The sequence below is a fragment of the Neodiprion virginianus genome, chromosome 2 (assembly GCF_021901495.1).
Source record: "Neodiprion virginianus isolate iyNeoVirg1 chromosome 2, iyNeoVirg1.1, whole genome shotgun sequence".
In the NCBI taxonomy this organism is placed as follows: Eukaryota; Metazoa; Arthropoda; class Insecta; order Hymenoptera; family Diprionidae; genus Neodiprion; species Neodiprion virginianus.
Genome location: NC_060878.1, coordinates 24,622,022 through 24,646,639, shown reverse-complemented (window position 1 = coordinate 24,646,639; position 24,618 = coordinate 24,622,022). Strand labels below are relative to the sequence as shown.

The following is a 24,618-nucleotide window of genomic DNA, read 5'->3' as shown; positions in this document are numbered from 1 at the left end:
TCAACTGATTAATTATTCATTAATATTTAGAGTGATTTGTAAAAAGACCTTTTAAGAATTCTCGACAAATTCTCAAAAACTATTTTTTATTCCAAATATTTCATGACTGTGCTCATCATGGGTCGATTTTTTTAAATATTTTTTTTTCAACACTTGATTTTTTTGATCATCTAGAAGATGGTTTAAATGGTCCGAAACCGAAAAATGCTCAAAAATTCTATTTTTTAGTTAGAACATTTCTAGACCAGTTCCATTATGAACCGATTTTTGCATACTTTTTTATTACATTCAACTTTTTTCCCAACTTCATAATGAAACTGGTATAGTGTGTGTTTGGAGCAAAAAATAAACTTTATTTCTGGTGTTGGTATGACGATTGAGACTGGAGGTACATTGTATTAAAGGGTGAAAGAACTGGTCTCTAAAAGAAAGCACTGAGCTCTCAAATCCACAGAGAGAACTGGTCTCTCAATGAGAGCACTGGGCTTTCAAACTAAATGAAAGTGAACAGAAATAAGGTAACTAAATGAAAATAACATAAATTATCTGGGTTGAACTCACAGTTGAAAGGGAAAGAAAACCTCGTAATTGAAAACAAGGGTAATCAAAAAAGATACCCGAGATTGAATAGAATGGTAAACGCTGATAGCAAATCTAGTGTAGCTCCAGATCGTACAACCACAATCGCTGACCACCGAACACAGAATGTGATCTGAGCTGTGTTTCGTCGTTCAAAAGCCGGATTACCAATTGTTGTCGTGCGATCGATGTTGGTGATCGTTAGAGCGTTATTATAGTCGAGCGGTCGGCTGGTTTCTAATACATGTATTCAGAAACAAAGGCCTTGACATGGACTGAGTTTGCTTCTAAATCCAAACATACAGAAATGTTGAAATGTTCTTAGTGAAAAATAGAAGTTTCGCGAATTTTTGGGAATTTTGATCAAAATCATTAAGTGTGTTAAAATTTTTTTTTTAATCGGCCTGTTACGTCTCAGCCGATAATCATGGCTGCACCCTCTCTGTATCGTAACCTACCAACGTGCAATTATCATAAGAGAGCACGCATACTCGTACCATAGCCTTTAAGAACCATATAGATATAGATTTAGTTATCGTCTTGGTGTGCAATGGTCTCGCACCGACAATCGTTCATGTATCATTTTCATTTCTTTATTTTATATCTTCAATTTCAATTCAGGCTCGCGAACTCTCACTGACCAAACTTAAGGAACGTGAGAGAAGACGAGACGAGCAGTTCGCAAAGTATCATTCTTAAAATTCAAATTTGCATTCTTGGAACTATCTTGTCAGCATTGCACCGATTGGCCTATTCAAGACCAATCGTCTTGTACTGACGTATCCAAAGACCAATCAGGAGTCTCTTCTAGACCTCTCACTATTCAAGATCCTTTTCGAATTAGACAGTTGCAAATTAGAATCACTTCAGACATCAAAAGGAACGGAACCGATTTAGACTTCGAAACCATTGCGCACCCCGAAACCAAAAAAACGTCATAGACCAGTCTGCTATAGAACGCTTATATTCAGAAACTCCAAACTTTAGTGCACTAATCAAGTGAAAAACCCATATAAAAAACCCATATCTCGAAAACCAATATAAAGACCATATCATTATTAATAAAGATGTATTTTAAACTAAAGTGTGTCGATCGAATTATTCAAATCACGCCTAGTGATAGCTGGCACGACCCGCAAGTTCCAGATCGAGACAGGTTGAATAAAGGATTTCTCTCGACGTTCCTCCCAGAACGTAACACTTTTATCGCGAATCCTAGTGAGAACGGTGTTTTATTGGACGAACCCTTACATGAACCATTAGGTCGGATGGAAATGTAATGCGTCTTTTCAATTGGGACACCCTGTATATATTGTATGTATTATTTATATTTTATTTCATTTATGTTGTAGCGTGGCATTATTGACGCGCGTTACAAACAGCTCCCCGAACCCTAGGCGGAACGCAGAAATAGGGATTTCGCGGTAGTAATCAATAGCAATTTCAAAAGAGAGCGCCAGGACGAGGGTCACGTATTTGAAACTCCGAGTGGGGACATTTTATGGGCCAAAAAATAAGACATTTCAGGATTTTTGTTATTTTTGTTTCAAGTACATGCGACATCAGACATGGGATCGACGGCAAAGTCGACAGCGTCTTGTGATAACGGTAGCGGAGAATTCTGATGAAGTAGTGACAGGAGCGAGGCTACACCGCGAGCGAAAGGCCTTACGCGAGGCTACGGAAAGATTGCCAACGAAGAGCTCTGAGGCGAACGATATTCCCGTTGTTGGCTAGCGAGTCGTAGCCTTCCCGCAGAACACCAGCATCGTCCAGCCTCGGGAAGCTGTCACCATGCCACTGCCGAATGATGGAGCGCCGTCAAGCCCGAGAGTCAATCAGCGTTCCGCGACAGCGGAAATCAACGTTAGCGATAAGCTAGACTTTCAGAATTTCGTAATCCGAAACCCAACAAGATCTGGGGAACCTTTCGCGACTGATAGCGCCTATATTCGAATTTCACCTTCGCGTAGCGAAGCTCTTCACTTGAGTCCTGTCGTTATTCGAGTTGAGGATAAAAATTTAGAAGTCGAGTCTAGAAACGTATTAGTGGAATAGAGTTTGTTGCGTTTGCTATTGAACTGAACTGAAGTTCGAAAATTGACTTGGAGGATTCTTGGTGTAGCTGCGAAGCGGTAAGCGCTATTAATTCCTAGCGAAGCAATTTCGAGATTGATTTAGATCGGCGCACCGATTGATGGTTTGCCATTTTGTAATTGCGTTACTAGGATACTCGAAATTCGTTTTCCGATCTCCTTTTTTGATTGCCGTAGCTTGAGTTTTCGCAATAACGTATAGAGTCAATTTTTTTTTTGAAAATCTAGAGTAGTCACAGTTTTGAATATAGTCATTTCGCTTTTAAATTGCATGCAGCCAAATTCCGCTCCACGGGGTCTAGTGACGCTAGCGTGTTTAAAAGTCTCATCGCTGGTGTAGGTCACGTATCACTGTGTGCGAGCGATCGGATAAGTTGTATGTTGATCGCACATTTCGCAAAAATAGAGTTTCGGATGCATCGCGATTAGTCGCCTTAAGTTAAAGTTATTAAATTAATAATTATTTTTGATTTCAGATATTAAGTAATTTGTGATTAAATTAGCTCCTTGGTTTAGTACAGAACAATCGCGGTTAGCGCGTTCGAGTCATCTCTTGTTTTCGAGTTTTGGCAATTTTTATTTATTATTGAGAGTGCGACTAACGCAATTAGATGTAAGATTTATTGGATATTTTTCATTTTCATTATCGCAAAGAGCGAACTGAGTGTTTTGTTTTTTCTTTTGTATCGCATTGATTGCAGAATATATTGATTAATTTTCTTTTTCTAGAATTGCGTAGCGTATCGAGTGTGTGCCTTCTCGCCACTAAACTTCCCCTCCCCTCTCCGCGCTGCTAAGCTGGTGTAAAGCTGGCCCCCCACTTGCTAAAAAGAATTTGGAAAAATCATAGATGAAAGAACTAGTTGTAAGCTCTGGAATGCCACAAACTGCGATTTTTAAACTCCTTTCTGTTGCGAGAAAATCAATTTTGAAAAGTGGGGGGGAGGGCTTACCGGGAAGTATCCCCCGAATAAAAAAAAAATTTATTATTTTTATACGTGAGAATTAGGAGCTCCTAATATACGTTGGAAACAATGCCGTAGAAACAACCCGTATGGATATGTACACGCCCTATCAGGACGGGAACAAAAAAAAAGTCAAAATTATGAGTACTAGCATATTGCGTGATTCAAGAGCTTTTAAATACCACTGGTAACAATTTTTGATTTTCAACCCTTGATGATAAACCAAAAAAAAAAAAATCGCCTTAATATTCATCGCAGCGAATTCATTTTTTATGGCAATATGTTCAGCGATTTAGGAGCTAACAGGATATGCAAAATTATGCATATAAATATGCCCCTCACTTCCCCACTTTTCAAAATTGATTTTTTCACAGAAAAACGAGCTCAAAAATCGCAGTTTGCGACATTGCAGAGCTCATAAGTAGCTCTTTAATCTATGATTTTTTTCAATTTTTTTTTTTAGCAAGTGGGAGTCCAGCTTTACAGAGGTCAGTAAGACGCCGAATCGGCAACCTGAGGTTTGAAATCAGTCTGGCTACACCTGGGAAAAGTTTTCTGCAATTTTCCTTACCTGTTATGCAAATTCTGGTATTTCTATAGAACATCTTAAGACGCATAATGATGATGACCATTCCCTTCCTTATCTCGTACAGTAACTTAGATTGATTCTGACACATTCGATATCTTTAGAAATTTTACGACCCATGGCGTTGGATGAGCACCGTTTGCACAATCGGTCGCGCGCCTCAGGCCGAGCAGCAAAGAGTCTGCGGCGCACAGCCGACAGTGCTAACTGTGCTCATCCAACACCGTGAATCGTAAATGGTCTAGGGATATCGAACGTGTCGGAATCAATTTGATTTCCGTACAAGCCACTGATCTGTAGATACAAGCTACTGGAAACACACTCTTACGAATGTGGCATGTTAGCAGTGATTATTATTATTATCATTATCAATATTAATATCATTCTTAAATGTTCTTATCTTAATTGGGATACAGAATGAGGTACAAAACTATTCGGCTTACTAACGTATATTACATCATGTGACAAAATAACCAACAAAGATCATTCTCAGCACACCTTCAAGGATAATAGGTTTTTCTGAATTTAATTTTACTCTTGGGTCCACCAGGCCTCAAAACTTTTGGTATATATTCAGGTGCATGATCATCATATCTTCGACCAGAATGCGTTTTACCAAATTCCCACTGTTTTCGTTTACTGTCCATGAATCTTGTGTTGAAGTAGATTTTGTAAATTCGTTCCCACCAATCAATTTCTTCTCTTTGCCTAGTAGAAACAAGCAGATGTATAAATTTTAGTAACTAAGAACAAACGGTAATATCGATACACGCTCAATTATCGTATTGCATAACATGAAATAAATGTTGAAATTACAGAATAAGAGACTCACCTATGTCTCGGCCTATTGCTGACCATATGTTTGTAATGTTTTTCAAGCCATTCTCTCTTCTCTGAATCTTTTATATCCGCGACCCTTTTCTCATCATCACCCAAATATGGCGTCATATTAACGCCATTCCGTTTCTGCGGTGTATTTCCATAAAACTTGATCAATTCTTTCAATACATCATCATTGAATCCAACAAGCTTTCCATCTGCGATCGTCTCAAACAACTTCAAGGGTCCTGTTTTCCAACATAAATTCCTCCTAGGGTTTTCATCTGCATACTCTGAATGCATCACTGTTGTATTCAATTGGTATGCATAAAACGACCACAATTGTCCATTTGAGATTACAGTTTGCGTTACTAGAGGATATGTCAAGTCATTGAATGTGGAAAAACCTGCAAGAAATCAATTCATATCAAGGTAAGATACAACTTATGAATATTTCGGTTTTTATCTATCTATTCAAAGTCGAAAAATGATGGTAGAGCTTTACATTCATTGAGTATTTTGAAGATTCAAAATCCAAAAATAAAATTTGTTTGTGACTGTCTATTTGTTTTCAAAATATTCAATGACTACATCCACTTCTGCTATCTCATATTTTGAACACAATATCTCTTTAATTCCCCTGAGAAACAATTTTATACAATTATGGTACAAACCCACAGTAGAAAATGTAAGTGATACGATTGCTGGACTTTTTTGTATAACGAGTCTGTGAACTTTTCAAAGAACATCCATGCTTACTGGAGTGGAACAACAGAGTCATTTCTTTGTGAAAATGAGATTGTATTATAGTAATACTACCAAAGAATGCGATGCTTGTATATCATAATTTGGTACAACGGAGTTTATGCGACAATTTTCTTTGTGGCGTTACCATAACGTGTGTGAAGCGCCGGACTTCTGACAGTTATTTGCTAATAGTAGTTCGATGGTGAATATTACCAAATTGTAAAAATGGTGATCAAGGTAAAGAATGAAATAGGAAAACAAAACCTTGGTAGAAGTGGAAAGTGATCTACTGTTCTTTTCTGCAAACTCGATATGAAATTGTAGGTGAAAGAAACATTTTAATCGCGAGAATGTATTAAGCGAGCAAATATAGTGAAAAACCAATTCGATAAAATACTCTACAAGACTGGGTATTTTTATTTATTCACTTATTTGGTTAACATATTGAGTATAGCTGGTTTGAATCCATGATACGAATAATAACTGATACGAATACGTTTGTTCATAACGCTGTCATAAAACGGTGAAACGAGGTATCATTCAAATTTTGACTATAATAAAATCCGAAAAACTGGAGAATGAATATCAAATCTTGGATTTATGTAGAAGCAAAACCTAGTGTTACTGAGAGTATAATTTGGTAAAATAAATTTAAACTTAAACAGCAGTATGAGGCAATTGATATGGTTAGCGAAAATCTTAAAAGAAAAGATCAAATTTTGCTTTTCAAAGCTTTCAACCAATTTACGAGTACCTGGTCAGCGAGCAAAATTAGCTCAAAAACTTTATTGGATCTTAAACACCAAATTTTAATCATTTTTGAAAATTCTGATTATGAAATCTTTTCTTAAATTTTTCATGCCTTAGCTTGTGTTGTTCATTCGCCATCACCATCGCTAGTACAAATAACATTGTTGAAAATTTTTTAAACGGTTTCTTCTCTTTTACTATTCCTTCTGAATTCAATTGTACCTACACAGAAGGGCTTTCACCCGAGTAATATTTACAAATGAACAATTCAATAAATAAACACTTCATACGTTCGTTTGAATTACTAGCAATGATTAGTTTACCTTGATAGCATGCTTGTGAAAGAAGCCAACTATAGGATGCAAATACAGCTTGAACATCCAAGGCTTCATTCTCATCCTTGAAGGAAGATTTTCGAGCATCAATGTGACCACGTCTGTGATATGACATGATACCGAATTCGTTTTTATCGCCAGGCCAAAACCCAGGAATATTCGTCCCATGAAACTCCTTTAAATTGTAGCCAATAACTCGAGGGTCATATCGGAATTCTGGGACTATAAAGTCCGGATTTTCAGATTCACTCAAACTGACGATTTCATTCAGTGGAAATTCATGCCTGAGTTGTAAAGTAGGAGTTCCATGGTATTGGATACGTCGGTCAACTAGGTCCTCAGCGTACTTCGCAAGATAAGTTTTCTTTTTTCTTTTTACAATGTATTTTGGAGGCCACATTCCTCCCGACCACCAAAAAGCTTCGATACGAGGTTCGTAATCGACTTGTGCTTCCAATAAATGTGGTGATTCTGATGACAAGGTAGCTAGTATAATTCTGTTAATCTGACCGACAAGTTTGTCACCCATGGAATCAACAGCTGCTTTGTGATCCTCGGCATCGATCAATTCCAATTCTTTATATTTTCTGAAACGAAATACATTAACTGTAAAGCTTTCTTGGCAAACAATGACAATACATAAAAATTCACGTCAATCAGAGTGCCAAAAGCACAGGATGTTTTATTTCAATTTTACCAGCAAACTTGTCCCATGAATCTCAACTGAAGAGATATTAATGATTGATTTAAATATAAGAAGAAGATATGCATGAAAAAATGGTCCAATACATTCTTAGTTAAATTGAGCCATCTGAATTGTTCTATTTGTTCTAGAGTTATTGATGGACGATAATATTGATTTTTGTAAATAACTCAAAAATAGCTTAACTGATTGTGCTCAAAATGTAATCAGTTACAAAAACCCATGTCGGTTAAGCTGAGAATTATAAAAATCTAGTGATCCGTTTCCGAGATATCATGGTTGGAACTTTCTTTAAATTCCAACATTCACATAACTCAAAAACTACTAAACCGATTAGATCCAAAATCTAATCAGTTGTAAGTTAAGTAGAGCAGCATTAATTGATCCCATACATCGAAATCGGTTGATTTGTTCTCAAACCACTGATTAAATTAAATTTTTCTAAAATTCTTCATTCGAACTCATAAATTGGTGGACTCCTGATAAGATACAAATTTCAATTTTTTGCGAGTTAAGAAATCCCATGTCGATTGATATAAAAATCAGTAAAATCCATTTAATTGCTCTAGAGATATTTTCGAGGTAAAATTGATCACGTACATACACAATACACATACCAGGTGTTCATCTATGAACTGAGGAGTGAGAAGTTCAAAAGAACCATCTATTCCCATCAACAAAAATTCACCTTACTGAAAATGATCATGTGATAACATAAAAAGTTATAGCTTAAATTCACGTGTAATTTATTGCATGACTTATCTTTTGAATTTGATATAATATATAAAAAATCATGGAATAAATAACGAAGAGAAAATATAAACATTGTGGATATAGAATAGGAATAAGGATTAAAAATAAATACAAAAGCAGGAATCATTAGATGCACTAGTCCAAAAATTATAAAGTGAACTATATAATCTTTATACGATTTTTAATCTAGTATATCTAATAATTCGCGTTTTTGTAATTTATTGTATGATTTTTAAAAAATATTTTATTGAATTTACCAAATAAATAATGTAATAAGTTACATGTAAATTTTAGTCATAACGTTTTATAATTGAGTCAACCTAACGAAACATTTGGGGGAAAAATTTCTATTTTGCAAAGTCGTATTGACTTTGCTGCAGTCAAGTTTTCAAAATATTAATACATTTTGCTTTAATATGATTTACTGAATTTCAGACATTTCTGCAACTGTGAAATAACGATTTTCCAAAACGTTGATTATTACAACAACGTTACAAACTTCAGCCTCATCGAGTACAAGCATTATACCAGTGGTACATGGGTAATGCTACAAAGCACAACCTTAAAAATAGAATGTATCGTCATGAACTTTTCATTTGGATTATGTAAAATTGTAATACATTTGTCAGATAATATTTTACTGTGTAAACCTGCAGACTTCGGTTTGAGACCATGATGGATCAAACTTCTTTTGTTATTTATATCTTACAACAATTACAAAAAATTATTGTATTCTGTCTGAAACCACAACACACTCACAAAGTAATAACTGCGCTGGTGTTTCATGGCTATCAGCCATGTAGCCATTCACAGCTGCGTAGTCACAGTGAAAATAAATTACAAACTATCTCTCGCAAGTTGGGGATAAAGGGGTTGCCGACGCCCCTATGGCAGTGCTCTGAAAAAACGCTTGGGCATGTACAGCATAACATTTTATTCTGATTAATACAGTTTCGTTCATTTAAACTGGGCGGTCATGCTATGCGTGAAATAGAAAATGTGGTTTTGACAGAGTGATGCACCTTGATTAGATTTGTTATCATGTTTCTGAGTAAATCCGTAGAACTGACCATTGATTTGACCAACTTTAATTATTTTGCCCCTTAATCATGATTTATAGCCCATAAGATACATATTACGTACATATTATGTAATTTTTGATGCTCTACAACTTATCAAAATTGGAAAAAAATCGAAGGCGGTCACCTATGTGATGACGTTCTTTATAAAACTAGGGGGGAAACAAACCTGCGATGATTAAAATAAGGCAATGTAAAGTAAGGCTATCTAGAAAGGCCAAAACGTAAAATGAAGATGATAACTTTATGTACAAAATAAGGAGCAAAAACGTAATCCTAGACACAAAGTTGAATCGTATTATCCTATTCAGAAAAAATGTTGTTTAAACATAAATTTTAACCACGACAAAATAATGGTTGTCAAGAATCTTGCTATTTTGCAACTTTAGAATTACTAAACCTGCAGCAAATCATGAATGACGATGAAATTCAACAGATCGTTCTTATTTTATTGCCTTTATAAAAATATTCAGAACTTCTTAAACTTCAATAAAATGAGCCAATAACATGAGCTTCAGAATTACATGACGATTTATTCTAACTATACCACGTTTCAGTGAGTAATGTTGAATGTAACAAAAACATTAACACAAAAATTTCCAGCAGAGTTATGTGCAAAAATGATAGTGGACTGGAATAAATTGATAATATCTTTAATATGTAATCAGGAAAGATTTTGCTACAATAAATTCATTGACTCGTCCTGCCAAAAATTTCAGTATTCCCTAACCTCATAACACCAAAATTACAAAATGTCAAACAGTTTTTGAAATCAACGGTGCATTAATATATATATATAATATACTAGCAGCCCATCCCGGCTTCGCACGGGCATATAATAATATTAAGTAATAATATAAATGTTATTTTTCTAGAAACTCACTGTAAACATTATGTATTTTCTTTTATTATATTATTATATGCCCGTGCGAAGCCGGGATGGGTTGCTAGTGTAGCTTATAGGTATGACACGTTCGTAGATTTACCATAGCAGCGCCATCTATTGATTACTTACTCAACCCAGTCGAAAGGTATCGACATCTGTTAGAATCATTTGGAGTTAACAGATAATTGTGACTGTCAAATAATAACAGACAATTAATTAGCAATAAAATAAAATTGCGACTATAATTTGAGATTTAAACTATCCTATCTCTCAAGTTGGATCGAACTGCACATGGTGTGCGTATTTTATTATAATCGGTTAAGTGGTTTAGGAGTCCATTGAGGACAAACATCGTGACACGAGATTTATATATATTAAGATTTATATATAAGAAGGGGAGGTAAACATAAAAAATTAACAATATTACTTCCAAAAGCAAGTTTGGCTGAATTTGTGAAACACAACTGAAGCGTTTAAATCATTGAGAAAAAAGCCAAGAAAAAAATTTATTTTTCGATGGAACAACGTAATTACCTGATTTTGTTCTCACTTTGTTCAATCCACAAAATTCCCTAACTATTCCTAGTTTTTCCAGTAAGCCACCACCCTGGTAAAAGGCAGGATTCTAAGCAAATTCAAGTGACACTATCCAAGATATCGCTAATTTGAAAAAAATTTGGGAAATAAACCATTCTAAATGCTAAAACTCTGTTTGTTATTCAATTCTAATATTTTTGGTCTCTTCTGAGCATAGACAAGATCCCTACAAATTATCTGAAAAACAACTAAGAAATCTTGCATTACAGTACAGTTTCAACGTGCAAATGTAATCGTAGACAAACACCTGTGTTGTACTGTACTTACATGGATCTATTTATGTGCACTACAGAGATAACAAATAATAACATTTTTATCGGGAAATCTCCAGATTGTTTTGGTGAACAAAATAAGTCCAAATATATTATAATCAGCACCAGAGTTTAAGCATTTTGAACGTTACAATAATAAGATCTGGTTGCAAATTTTTTATACATCAGCTTGCGTTGTTGGAGTTTATGCAGATTTATTTCTACTACGTAGTAGGGGTTTTGTTATATTTATCTTTACCATCATTGATACAAGTAAAATTACTGGTAGTTTCCAAGCACTGTGTGTATTGGCTCCACAGAACGAACCTTTACAGGACACGCTACATATACTAAATGTTCGTGTCTCATGAATTATTAAGACAAAATTAAAAATACTGAATAAGTTTCCTAGGCACACCAATTTTTGTGTGAATAGAATATTTCAGAAACACAATCTCTGCTGTGTAACAGATACAGAGAGTATAGTTCAGATCTTTGGACGTGGTTTTGGATTATGATAGAATATGGTCATTTATGAAAATTCTGGCAAATAATCGTTCGCCCATTATAATTTTTGCAAAAAATTCAAGACAAATAATTATTTAGTGTGTTTAAAATGTCCTGTAAAGATCAATGATGTAGTGCAAACAGACTCTTCAATTACCAGAATGGTTTTTTTTTCCTTTACCGAACATTCTATTCTGATTTTATAGCCCACTCACTCATCTTCGTGAAGAAATCGTTATTGCACAACTTTAGAATTATCTAAAATTCAATAGAATGTAACTAACTTTTCTAGGCGTATTAAGAACTAATAAATTTTTGACAATGTTCCGGTACAGTATTATTACTCATCATTCATCCATCCATTTATCATTTTCAAGTTTTCACTCCAGATGATTGCCATGTATTCCTTGAAAATATTCGTTATACAAATTCAGAAGAGTGAATGTTTATCAAGATTAGTAATATGATCAGAGGCAATACATACTTGTGACTAATGTGTTCAAATAAAATAACATCCTCGATCCGTTTTTTAACCTGTTGTACCGCTGCGTCCAATTTATCGGATGAGATAATGCGGTCATAATATTTTGGCAGACCTGGTTCTTTAACAATGTGTGTTCTAGTAGTATATTGGGCCATTAATTCCGCGTTGTAGGGTATGGACGATTCACACACATTTACACATCGCCAACCGTAGTAACGAGGCATGTTGATCTTCATCAATTTTTCCTCAACTGTGTTTAGATTTTGAATTTCCTGGTGAAAACGTTCATGCTTTGTTTTTATTTTTCCTTTAGGTGATACATCGTAAATTTGTGGATACTGTGGAATTTCCGAACATTCCTCACTTTGGGTAACGGCGGAATAATCTCTTTTGCCGTGGTAACAAATTCTAACCAATCTGACGCACGATTGTGGGTTAAGTCTTATCAACGACATTTCGCTCACTTTGCTGCGAAAAACTGATTATACGCTAAGTTTCAAAGTGTCGAATACACCATTTCAACTTTAAGTTCCTATTGTTTATAAACAGGGTCTCGTACGTAAGGGCAAATAGGCTAGTACGCAGGACGATTCCTTGCCATTTTCGTTACAACCACGTTCCATCCCTTACGTGCCGTATTAGCAAGGACTATAAAGGTACCTAGAAAAACATTTCCACTACTGTGACTGGGGCCGCTAAACTCATGGTCCGGAAACCGTTCTGTGCGGAAATCTAGTTACTTTTGACAGCGCCCATCAGAGTTCCGGCTTCACTCGTTCTGGTGTAACATCTGACCGAAACGCTCGTATATTTTATTCCTTCTTACTATTCTGACGTCGTACGGTACCTGGTGGAAATTTTCAGATGCTAGACACTGAAATCGTTCATACAGCTACAGGTAGACTCACATCTAGTTTGGGTCACCAATTACCGATAAAATATTGAAATACACCGAACAACGGTCATTCTATCGCTATAATCAAACGAACCGAGGAAAGAGTAGTTTGTTAAATTGGCTTACCTTTGGAGAATAATCTGGATGTGATGAATTGCAGCACGAATTGATGAGAGGAATTAACGGAATGACTGATTTTAATATATTTGGATACTTTGATTAACTTGGATTTATTTTGTAAGTTCAGATTTCAAGTCACAAACAGTGGGGTTACTTAGTTGTTAGATCTTAAATTAATATGACAAAATGGAGCTGGAAACTCGCTGGAGTTTTAGACAGAGTAACTTCGTAGGAAAAGTTTAAATGCAGAAGGCAAAACGATTTTACCGTGATACTGTACCGAGACAAGATAACGAATCTAGTGGTAGAAACTAAGAGGACGATCCTATGATCGGTCACCGTTTTTATGGGTATCAATCGCTGCGCAGAACGATCCCCTTCTTTAACTCTTCGTCAACTTCTGCGCGCCTTTCCCCTTTTTCTAGGAATTAAAACTAGGGCACGATATCTTCGTCGCATGTTCGCCCCTGATCTTAGCTCTTTAGCTATTACTATATTGTGAGCTTTTTTATATATGGTATAACGCCGTGTTGATGCGGTGGTGCGGCAGCAAGCCCCCTTGGCCACCGTGCTTCTTCCCCCCTTTTCGTAGGCGATATGACCGGGGCCGATTTCAGCTGCTATTTCTTAATATGGTGATCACAGTGCACGTGCACTACAGGTAAGCCATGTTTCGTGGTGTCATATGTCGCGGACGTTAGTGGCTTGTGCACTTTCGGAGTCACGATGCGCTGAGTTCTACAGCCATAGTTTACTTCTTAAATGTTCTTACTATCCTGTTCGTTACAAACTCTATATATTAAGATTACTATATCGGTTACTTGTTATTTTGTTAGTTTTATAGCGTGTAAATATGTAGATTTGCATATGTGTTATAATTAATTACTATCATTATTCACCTGGAGTACGATAGTGATTGTTTATGTGGCATAGTTGCCATTTACTTAATATTAAAGCTAATACTAGGATTGCGCTGCTACGAATATTCTTAGGTGTTTGTGTTATAACAACCTCAACAGATTTAGGGTGTTTAAAAATATGATAATTCGTAGTTTTGGAGCAGGCTTACATAGTATGTGCTTTCGTATAATTCTCTTCTGTAATTGTTAATTCTTATATTGATGTAGATCAGCTTGGAAGATATTGGAATGTTGCTCTTATGTTTGTTGGTTGCCTGTTACTGGGCGTTGCCACGTATACATCGTTGAGTTTATTCCTTGTCGTCGTGGTCGTGCAATATCTGTAAGGAGCTAGGGATATGTTTTCTTACCTCGAAACTGGTATAAGCCTTGTTCACCTAAAAGGGTTGATTGTTACTGTATTGATACGTTAATTGTAATTCTGTTTGGTTGTTTCGCCTTACAGGATCATCCCGCGAATTGATTTACGTACAATCGTTTTGTCGTTAAGCTTCCTAATATGTTCTGAAGATGAGGCTCTGTATGGCTCCACATTGGAGATCTGCATTACCTTCAACGGCTGTGCACGTTGCCTACAATACGGCGTTACGGAGGATAGTATAATTCATGCTGGATAATTGGTATTCACGGTTTTGAAGGTTTTGCAGTCACCGGTTTTATGGATTATTGCAGCAGTGCATCTATCTTTACATCATATCAGTTATATATGTATCTATGATTTTATTGTTTTCTATTCTCCAGGTTATATGGTATAGCGTAGTTGCTGATAGTGTAGTTCTCAGCTCCGAATGCGCCAATGGCATTGTAGAGTGTTATATAATAATTGAATATAATAGTGTTGGTTAATTATGGTGTTAATATGGTAATGATATATAATAATGTATAGTAATATTATAGCTCTTTGTAGTGCGAAGATCTCGTAACATGGTTTTAGTATTTCAACCGTCACTCGAACATGCAGTCGCTACACTCAACCTGCTCGGTTTTCACTCGAACACAAAACTCGCTCCTGGAGGAGCGTTTACTCGAAAACGTCATTAGGCTCTGGTTAGTGAATTTTATAGTTATTTCCACCTAGGGATATTCCAAATAGTTAGACAGTTGTTTTAATACCTTCTGGTTACAAGATTCTCGTACTTCGAGTTTGGTTAGTCATTGATCAAAGCCTAAACCCCCCCCCAAAGTCCCCTGACACACGGTCCTAAAAGTGGTTCGCAAAATGTTCCTCGATTTTGCCGCCAATTTCAACCACTAGTGGCGCTAGTAGTTACCTGACGAGCTTGCGCGCGGTCAGCGAGGGCAGCGAGCGTGTCAGAAGTCTACTACTAGCGCCACGTAGAGGAACTAAAAAACGGGGACAAGACGCGTACAATTTTTTGGTATACGAGCAGTGGTGGGTGTCAGGGGGCTGCCTAAAACCATGTTACAAGATCTTCGGACTACGGAGTGCTATAATATTATTATATTAGCATCATAATTAACTAACGCCATTATGTCCAATCATTATATAACGCTACCACGCCATTTGCGCACTCGGAACTAAGAGCTACACTATAAGCAACTTACGCTATACCATATAGTCTGGAGATAACAGGATTGTAAAAGATAGATACATGTATAGGTATATCTGCAGTCAACCCCTCCCGTAGTATATATATACTCTACGGATGTTACACAGGATAGTGTCTACATAGAGTTATATACCCAACGGCGGATGAAAGAGAAGTAGAAGAAGGACAATAGAATCGTTCTTCTAGGTGTTTCTATATTCTTTGCCACAATCCCCAATTGCTCCATGATTACTCGTGCATACGAGAATTTCGAGGTAGTCGGCCGCAGTCGGCCATTCGCAATTGTGATTTGCTGGAAGGCAGGCTCGCGTTTCGGGTGATATTTCTGACTTTTTTCCAATCGCATCTCGTATATCCAACATTGCAAGGTTCACATTATGTCAGTGTATGCAACCTAGCAGTTTCGCATATCGCAAACGAATGTTTTGTCCCGTATTACTTGGTCAAAAGTCCATCGCCAGTGAACTCAACAACTGGTCTCGACGCGGAATAATATCGTTTTCCTCCAAATCTTACTGACTGATTTTTGGGAACCAGTCACCGAAAACTTCCATCATTCCGTCATCAACCAAGAGCCAACCCGTAGGGTGGCAATCTTCTGTTAAGGTAACCACCTCATTCTTTTGCTAAATACATTTTTTTTCTCCATTCTATTCTGTGTTTCGGCAATGTCAAGCAGTCGTTCAACTCAACTTCTACAAATCATGTGAAATCCGAACTACCCTATGTAACCAATGAATCATCAAATCGACGTCAGTCAATCTACTTAGCTTATTGTAAATTCGTTATTCAAACCATATTATTGACAGGAACTAACAAACCAGGAGTGCATTACATAACGACAATATGTTTGTGGTTGATGTATTCACCATTACACTAGCTTGTCCATTGACCACATACCTAGAAATTATTAATCCACGTGATAAGTTGTACTTTCAGAGTTGATCCAACATGTTCCATGTTCATTTTCTATTTCCTTCAACAATTTATTGCAGTGACATATCAATGAGAATATTTCATTGTCAATGGCAATGTTTAATAGTTTGTTGAAATCATTTTGTTCAATTGGGTTTCTCGCCTTATCACATATGCTTATTCTTATCTAAGAATCTTGGATTTTACTGTTAGACATAATTTCGGACTAGTGATATGTTGCATCAATTTGGCCTTTATGAAATCTAATACGAAGCTGCTCTTATAATCTTTTACATGTTTTTTTTTTGTAGTCACATTTTTATCATCCATTCACATAGTGCATACCTACCGTTAAGTTCATTTGTCATTTTGCATTTACACTGAGCATCTAACATGGCAGTAAATTTTTCTAATACAATATATTATTCTATGTTTAATTCGAATGCGTTGTTTTTTTCATTCTATAGTATTTTAGATAAGAAAAAAACTTCATCAGTAGGTAGCAAAATTGTTGTCATTTAGCATTTTAGAGATTTATGTTATCCTGTATTTCAATTTTTTTCTGGCTCTGGTCATGCAGCCGTCGACGACTGCATATCTGATAGCTGTAAACGGCAGTGCAGTTGGCAGCTGCAAACCAATAGCATAGTTGTTACCTCGTGCGTATTAGCGATAAAGCACGATAATTTATTAAATCTGTAACGAGAGTTTGAGGAATGCGGAACTTGCTCCATGAAATAAAAAAAATTATAAAAATAAGTTTGACCATCTCAAGTCTCGAATCTTCGCCAGTTCACTGGGCTAATACCTTGGCTGCTGCACCATCTGCTCACTTACGGATGATATATAACAGAAAGTACTTTAATTAAAAGAAGACAAATTTCTGAGCTGCCAACCACGCTGCCGTTTACGACTACAGACTGCGCAGCCATTCTTGGCTGTCTGTACACTACCTTTTTTTTTTGCATTTAGAACAAAACTTTGGAATCAAAGTTAGGTTACAAAAATTGTTTACATTACTTATACAATGCGTGTTGAGATTTATTGTAAGAAGAAACATGGTTGAATCTTTGAAATTCGACTGTGAAATGTATTACCGTTATCGCTTTTTTTTCATGTTCAATCTTATCAGCAATCCTTTTGCTGAACTGGTTGTTATTCCGCGATACTAAATATCATCGTTTTTATGTATCGCTTGCGTGTTAAACGTTATGCTGATACACAGTTGCCTAACTAACGCACAAGTTACCATAGAAGGGTTTTTAAATAATACAAATCAATTCAGTAAAATGCATCTTGAAGGTGATACTGCCATCTTGAAAATCCTTTTTATCAAAATTTTACTGTTTGTTGCAAAGTTGTTTAGCTTTGAAATCACGTGTTTTTTCAGGTATACCTGAGAGATATACAGTGATTTTTGTGAGCAATATATTTTATAATTTTGCATAAGGTTGAAATTCATATCTTCAATGTGATGTAAGATGAACAAGAAATCACAATTATCCACGTTTAATATTTACATCATAGGAGCTTCTGTTGTAAATTGGAATAATTTACACTTATGAAGTATCGATTCTTTATTCCTAATAGCTTCGCTACAAATACATTAACACCTCGAAATTCAACCTTACAGAATGAAAATTAGAAATCAATCATAGTATCCAGTGTACTCCTTGCAAAATTTTTCAATGCCTTCTGAAACAGCGGACATGCGACCCTTGTGAACGATACAAGCATGCCTCGCACGCCAACTGTGAACTCTATGAACCATGTACTTGATGGCTTGTAGATAACTGTCATTCTATGACGTTTACACGAAGTGCGAACAGCCAGCCAGATAATGCTTATCATTATATTTGTAAAACTTGTATAGTATAAATAATAGCTTCAATTGTCGATACACTACTAGCACTCAATCTCTGAAGCGTGGTACTTTCCTCTATTGTGTTTTGTTCCTCCAAGATATAGAATATTTCATTGTCCTCGTTATAACTTTCGATTAGTTCAGCTGAAGCTACGCGGGAATACACTATATGGGGAGATTTTCATTGTATATGTGATAGGAAGGCACGAGAATTGAGTCCCATAATCAGGTGTGTCTTTCTTCGTTCTCTTTCTTACAATCATTGCTTTTCTGTTACGTTATGTCATCAGTCAATAGGCTGTAAAAAAATTTTTTTTTTCGCTCTTATCACAAAAATAACTAATAGTTTTTTCGTCCCCCAGAGAGAAATCGGCAAAGTATGGCTTTATGAAAAAATTTCAAAACTTGGAACCATGCGATTTTGTATCTGCTATCCAAGTAAAATTTATTTTCCCTCTCACTTAATTATTATTATATTTGGAATTTGTTTTGAAATATCTTGGGAACCATGCCTTTGCTGCAAGTTGAGGTTAGTAATATTATCGTAACAAAAATTTAGGAAATAATTTGCTATGTTTCAATGTTGGAACAACTTTGAAGGAGTTAGGTTTTCACAATATGCATATGTTTGGCTTCATTTTGTGAAACTTTTTACTCTGTCTGAATAGCTCATACAAAATCGCACTTCTAATTTTCCTCACAGTTTTGGTAATTGTTACTATACAAATAGCGCATTCTATACATATAGTGTCTGTTAAGGGCATAGTCCAATATTGCGGAAAATGTTTATATTATACCAGGTTTGTAGTCCCGTTACAATTGGGTACAAATAAGACTGATCATGAGGTTGGAATTCATTAAATCAAAACACGGTAACATTAGTGTATTAATGCACAATTAGGAAATATCGTTATTTACTGAGGTTGAAGATAGCAACATTATTGCAAGAATAAATAGTTACATGACACGTCACCGATTTAAGCGTATTGACGAGAATCCATCCATTTTTTCATAAAGTATGAATTCAATTTAAAATTTTTTGTGGTATGATCATTCTGATGTTCCCAAGTGCGCTCTGGTCAGCTAGAACCGATATTATCACATGAACGAATAATTGTAAAGTTTGCAAAATATAAACCCAAATATTATCTCGCTGTGAAATAAATAGATGGAAAATCTGTAAGATACTTATTTAGTCATTTTATCAAATACATAAATGGACCTTCCAATTTGGTTGCACCATTTTTTTTCTACGCGATACCTACTAGACAAGATTTAGTTTGTCAAGTATTATATTATTTTCAGCAAAAAAATTAGCCTTAGTTTGATTTCAGAAAATCAACTGTCATCAAATTGTTCATTGCTTCTGTATCGAAATGTTTTGCCTAAAAGGACAATAAGTTCATAAGTCAGAGTCATTGTTCACTTGTAATTTATTTACTAAATATCGTGTACAGTGATACATTTTTGTAATATGGAAAAAGACATGAAAAACAAGGAAAACCCGTATACAGTGATATAATTGAAAATAGAGGTATTTCTGATAAGATGAATAACAGTGTGATAGCATCTATCGTTTAATTACTGTGTAATATTTAATTGCGATGAGTTACAATTGAGTAACTTTTTTAAGACGACTTGACTGCTACCAGACCTGGTTATATGGTTTACATGCTGTCAAAACAGTTCTCTGTGCAGAAAATCAGAAGGTTGTGCCAAAATTCATATTACTTACTTTGCTTGTTTGATGCTTTTCCTGCGTTGTGTCTTGTAAGGTCAGTTATAATTGGTACGAGGTACTCTGCTAGTTCGACTTATTCCACCTCGCTGTGTTCGATAAATTGAGCATTCAGTGTTATGTGTCTGGCTTCATGTACCTGAAGCTTTGATCGATCAAGATTATGGAATTTTCAGATTTCAAAGCTACTGGAATTTCATTAATTCTTTAAATATTCATCATGGAATCTCAATATTAGCCAAGAATTGAGGTTTCAATCAGAGTCGATCGGTTGGAACTTCAGGTATATCTCGCTTCTGAATCAAGCACCATGAAATGATAAATTTATTTGACAAATGTTACGTAATACAAGACTTGGTAGAAAAAAGGTACACAGTGTCAAATGTGAAATTAATTTGCCATCGTTTGAACTCTTACTTTAAAGCGATCAACATTTACATACATAAAACTCATTCAATGAACACATTTGCTCTTGCATTGGTATTTACTATAATTTTGTAGACAGACTCGTTTTTAGATTCTGAAAATGTTCAAATTTGACACCTTACAAAAGCGACATAAAATGACTTTAATGCACCGTCAAGTTGAACGACGTATTCTGTGATCAAATTCTGCGATGATGGTATCCTCCGACTGGCCATTCCAAGTTTGAAAATACCTTTGCTATCCATACATCAGAAGTGTCGATTAAAATTGAGTGAAAGCTCGTGGTATCTGAAATTTAGAAAGAATGTTTTGATTTTTAGGGAATTACTGATTTGGGGAAAAATTTTTATAGCAACTATACTGACATGAGATCCTTGTCACGCTAATGAGTTTTGGTATTAATTAGTTATTTTTATTTACTCTGTTACACTTTTCCTATTCTCTTGACATTAAAATAAATGACATAAAACAATATTATACATTTTGAATATTTTTTCACTCAGAGTTATTACACAAAGAATATATTAAACCATTGATGTTATTGAAATTAATATTCGCCAAATTTCTAGCTTGCATCGCATCACATAAAAATTTCCATCATATGATGATAAACGAATAAACAAGAAGTGTAGGAATAACTTTGTTGGATGTGAAGCTTTCTGCTTATACATCGCTGAGCACAGGTCGAGGTACATATGTATCTGAAACCTCATTGGAAAATTATACATGATGGTACAATCTAGTGCCGATATTAGATACAGTCTTCTAAGTAGAACACTTATAACCAAGCTATATTTCATGATCCCGTCAAACGACATGTCAAGCAGTAAAATATGTTTGCTACATAATATACATATCAGCGCTAAAATTCAGCGTTTATAAATATCTGATTACATTATCATCATTGGTCGTATTCTGAACCAATCTCCATACAGTTAAATACTCAGTCAAAACTGAAACTGTTTTTTGAATTTACCACACTTGAATCTGGAAATGAATAATTTTTATCAACACTTGCTGAATGCATTGGAATTCGCAAATGAACATTAGATTTAACATCACAATTCTACTTTTAAGATTACATGATGATACATATGTCTGGAAGTTTTTTTCTATTATGCGTGTCAGCGTAGTGTTTGTGCGAGTCGTTTGCATGAGGATTATTAATTCACATACTGCTTCAATTTCGTATCTCAAGTCTTGTTTCTGTCCCATCGTCCATTGTAAAATAAAAATGCATCCTACAAAGCATGCTGTTCTGCATTATACACATTTTCTTGTGTCAAGCTATGAATACTTGCTTGATGGTTAGACTTGTATTAGTGAAATAAATTTTCAAATTCTGTCTTGTAAACAAATATTCTATCATGTTAGACGAACATAATACATTTTTGCACGCACGTTTTTCAGATTGTGCCTGCTATTTGATGGCCACAAATAACTCAGCAACTTACACCTCTCATAACCTTAATTGTACAAGCATAATTGTTTAAAAAACTAAAAGCTACTCGTGCCATATTTTTGCGTTGCAATATTGTTACTTTTCAGCATACAATTTAGTGTACGTCCTATTTAATGGTTGATCATCATTTCTTGCTGTGGGCATGTGTACAAGTGGAAGTGTCTCGCTATTAGAAAGAGCACGAAGATCTAAACCACGGTCTTACATACAGATCTTGCAAGCAACTGAAGTTTGAGTGGTGGGAGTAGCCGTGTTATTGTCCAGATTTTTTTTGCCACTACTGGCCACTACGCGGCGCTGTCAGTTATTCATAGACATATGAATGATATTACAACGTAAGGTTATATTCGAATAGCATATGACTGTGATTAAAATTAATAACACGAGAGAGATATGCAATGACGACTAATTCCTGTGTGGTTCCGACCTGCAACACGGGTCGAAAATCAGTGAAAGAGAAGTGCTCCGTAAAAAAAGTAATTAATTTCGCTCGAAGCTGTTTTGTATTTCGCCGTAAACATTCATATACATGTATGACTGTGTATGAGTATCAAAAAGATTGGTTAGGGTTCCGTCAAATAATAATAATAAGCTTATGAATAACTCTTAGCGCCGCTCTTGTGGCCATAAGTTGTACTTTTGTTTCGAACGTGAACTGACAACCCCCCACCACGTTCGTTGCAAGACCTGTATGTAAGGCCGTGATCTAAACAGACCTGCTTTCTCTTTCTAATCGCAGCCATTGCAACTAACTAGACCATGGACTTAGGAAGTTAGGAATAGACACAGACTTATGGACGAAGCCTCCGCTTGTGGAGGTATCCCAAAAGACGGAAGGGGAATCGAGTCGATCAGTCATCTTGATAGGAGCTATTTACGCGCCACTTTCAAACCAGCCACCCTACATAATAACTACTATCAAAGGAGCTTACTCATAAATATAAGCTTAACTTTAGTGTCTTATTTTCTTGAATAATAATTTATATTGTTTTATTTCGAAATGGTCATCTTTTTTGATAATTATATGAATATTGACTAAATGAAAAATTTCAACTGTATAACGTAACGGCTCTCTAAAGTATTTATTCAGGGTAGAGAAATTATGATTTTTATCTAACAATCACCAATCTGTGACGTAAATTTGCACTATTTAAGATTCAATTTATTTGAATCAGGTCCAAACTTATATCTCTATTTGAAAGCAAAGTGAGCTATAACTTTTTTTTATATACAAATTGTATATGCATATAACATGTGTTTACATCAAAATTGTTTAAGCCTTGGGCATAGAACATTTTACCTTGTCCATGGTAAACATTACCTTGGATCTAAATGAAGTTTCCCAGTCAAAGGTAGCGCCAAATTAACTCCAACCCAGCGCAAAATATCTGTAAATAAGCGTGGTTGTAGGGAATCTAGGTGAAAAGTAATTGACGAAATAAGCGCATATGCACAATTTTAATTTTACTTACAAAGGATAATAATATGACACCACAACAAACCTATATGACGAAATTAAAAGCAATATGGATCTTATTACGTGCGAATTACGTGCATTACGTGCAAACATTTGAATAATGTATACTTACAGAAGGTGAGAAAAACCCTCACCCAAAGGCCATACAAAAATCGAAGTCCCCATAGTACAAATGAGTGTAGTACGTATAATAAGTATAAGTACAAGATGACTAAGTATGGATATTAAATAACATGCAGTTATAAAAATATGTAACAAAATTAGAAACAATTTGAACAACATCGTATAGTCTATCCGGTGCAGACCTGTAAATAACATGAAACACAGTCACAAGCATCAAAAACCATAGCCTCAGAAAAAGTATTAGTAGCATAACTAATAGCATTTTGTACAGACAGCTTTCACTAACTCCGAACAATTCTAGTTTATTGAATGTATGCCTATCACTAGGTGCCGCAGCTACAGTTTTTTCACCAATGTAATACAGTCTAATTTTCACGTATGTCTGGCCAATCGCTGAAGTCAAATAGTTCTCTAAGGCCATTTGATCATGAAAATGATCATGTAAATCATGGAACAAGCTGCTCATTTAAATCAAGTTTGACAGTACACAAGTTGACAAATAGTCTTCTGAGAATTGTCTCTAAAAATTTCCAACCACTTTGCGTATCACTTTTTCCACTGCACAAAAAGTACGCTGTACACTATCTGATAGGTAATACAAACCACCTCGACTTTTCAATCATATCAGAGTACTTTTTGGATCTGATTCAGTACCCGACAAAGCGTTGACACTTATTTCGCAGATTACAGATGTTTGACGACAAAACCGGAAATATATACAATAATCCTGTCAGAAAATTCTGATATACTTCGTATAAAAGGTAGATACAAATAATCATTGAGAACAGTAGAAGTGTTATTTAAGTCGAATATCGGGTCACTACCGATTAGTTGAGCAGCAGGTGTAGAAGAATTCGTTATATCCTCTGGTTATTGATATGTTCTATAGCGCAATACAATTGCATGCGTCTGATTCTCGATTTTCAGAATGTATAAGCAATTTTTTAAAAGCTGCTTTAAATTGTCGGAC

The 24,618-nt window shown here is 35.5% G+C and overlaps 2 protein-coding genes across 3 annotated transcripts in view; one reads left to right on the top strand and one right to left on the bottom strand.

Annotated features, from left to right (window-relative positions):
- Positions 1–4,659: 4,659 nt before the first annotated feature.
- Positions 4,660–12,785, bottom strand: LOC124298026 (39S ribosomal protein S30, mitochondrial). The gene is made up of 4 exons (XM_046749576.1): positions 12,138–12,785; positions 6,866–7,464; positions 5,059–5,452; positions 4,660–4,934 (listed from the first exon to the last, which is right to left on the bottom strand). Exons 1-4 carry the CDS (start codon positions 12,590–12,592, stop codon positions 4,727–4,729), a joined length of 1,656 nt encoding a protein of 551 aa, XP_046605532.1. The 5' UTR covers positions 12,593–12,785; the 3' UTR covers positions 4,660–4,726.
- A 3,062-nt stretch (positions 12,786–15,847) lies between these two features.
- LOC124298028 (ornithine decarboxylase-like) overlaps positions 15,848–24,618 on the top strand; it is a 32,009-nt gene continuing 23,238 nt past the window's right edge. Inside the window, exon 1 of one of the 2 annotated variants that reach the window (XM_046749583.1) lies at positions 15,848–16,249. The gene's annotated coding sequence lies outside the window, so the exon portion shown is untranslated. The remainder of the gene's footprint in view (positions 16,250–24,618) is intronic. The other variant, XM_046749582.1, reaches the window with a different exon arrangement.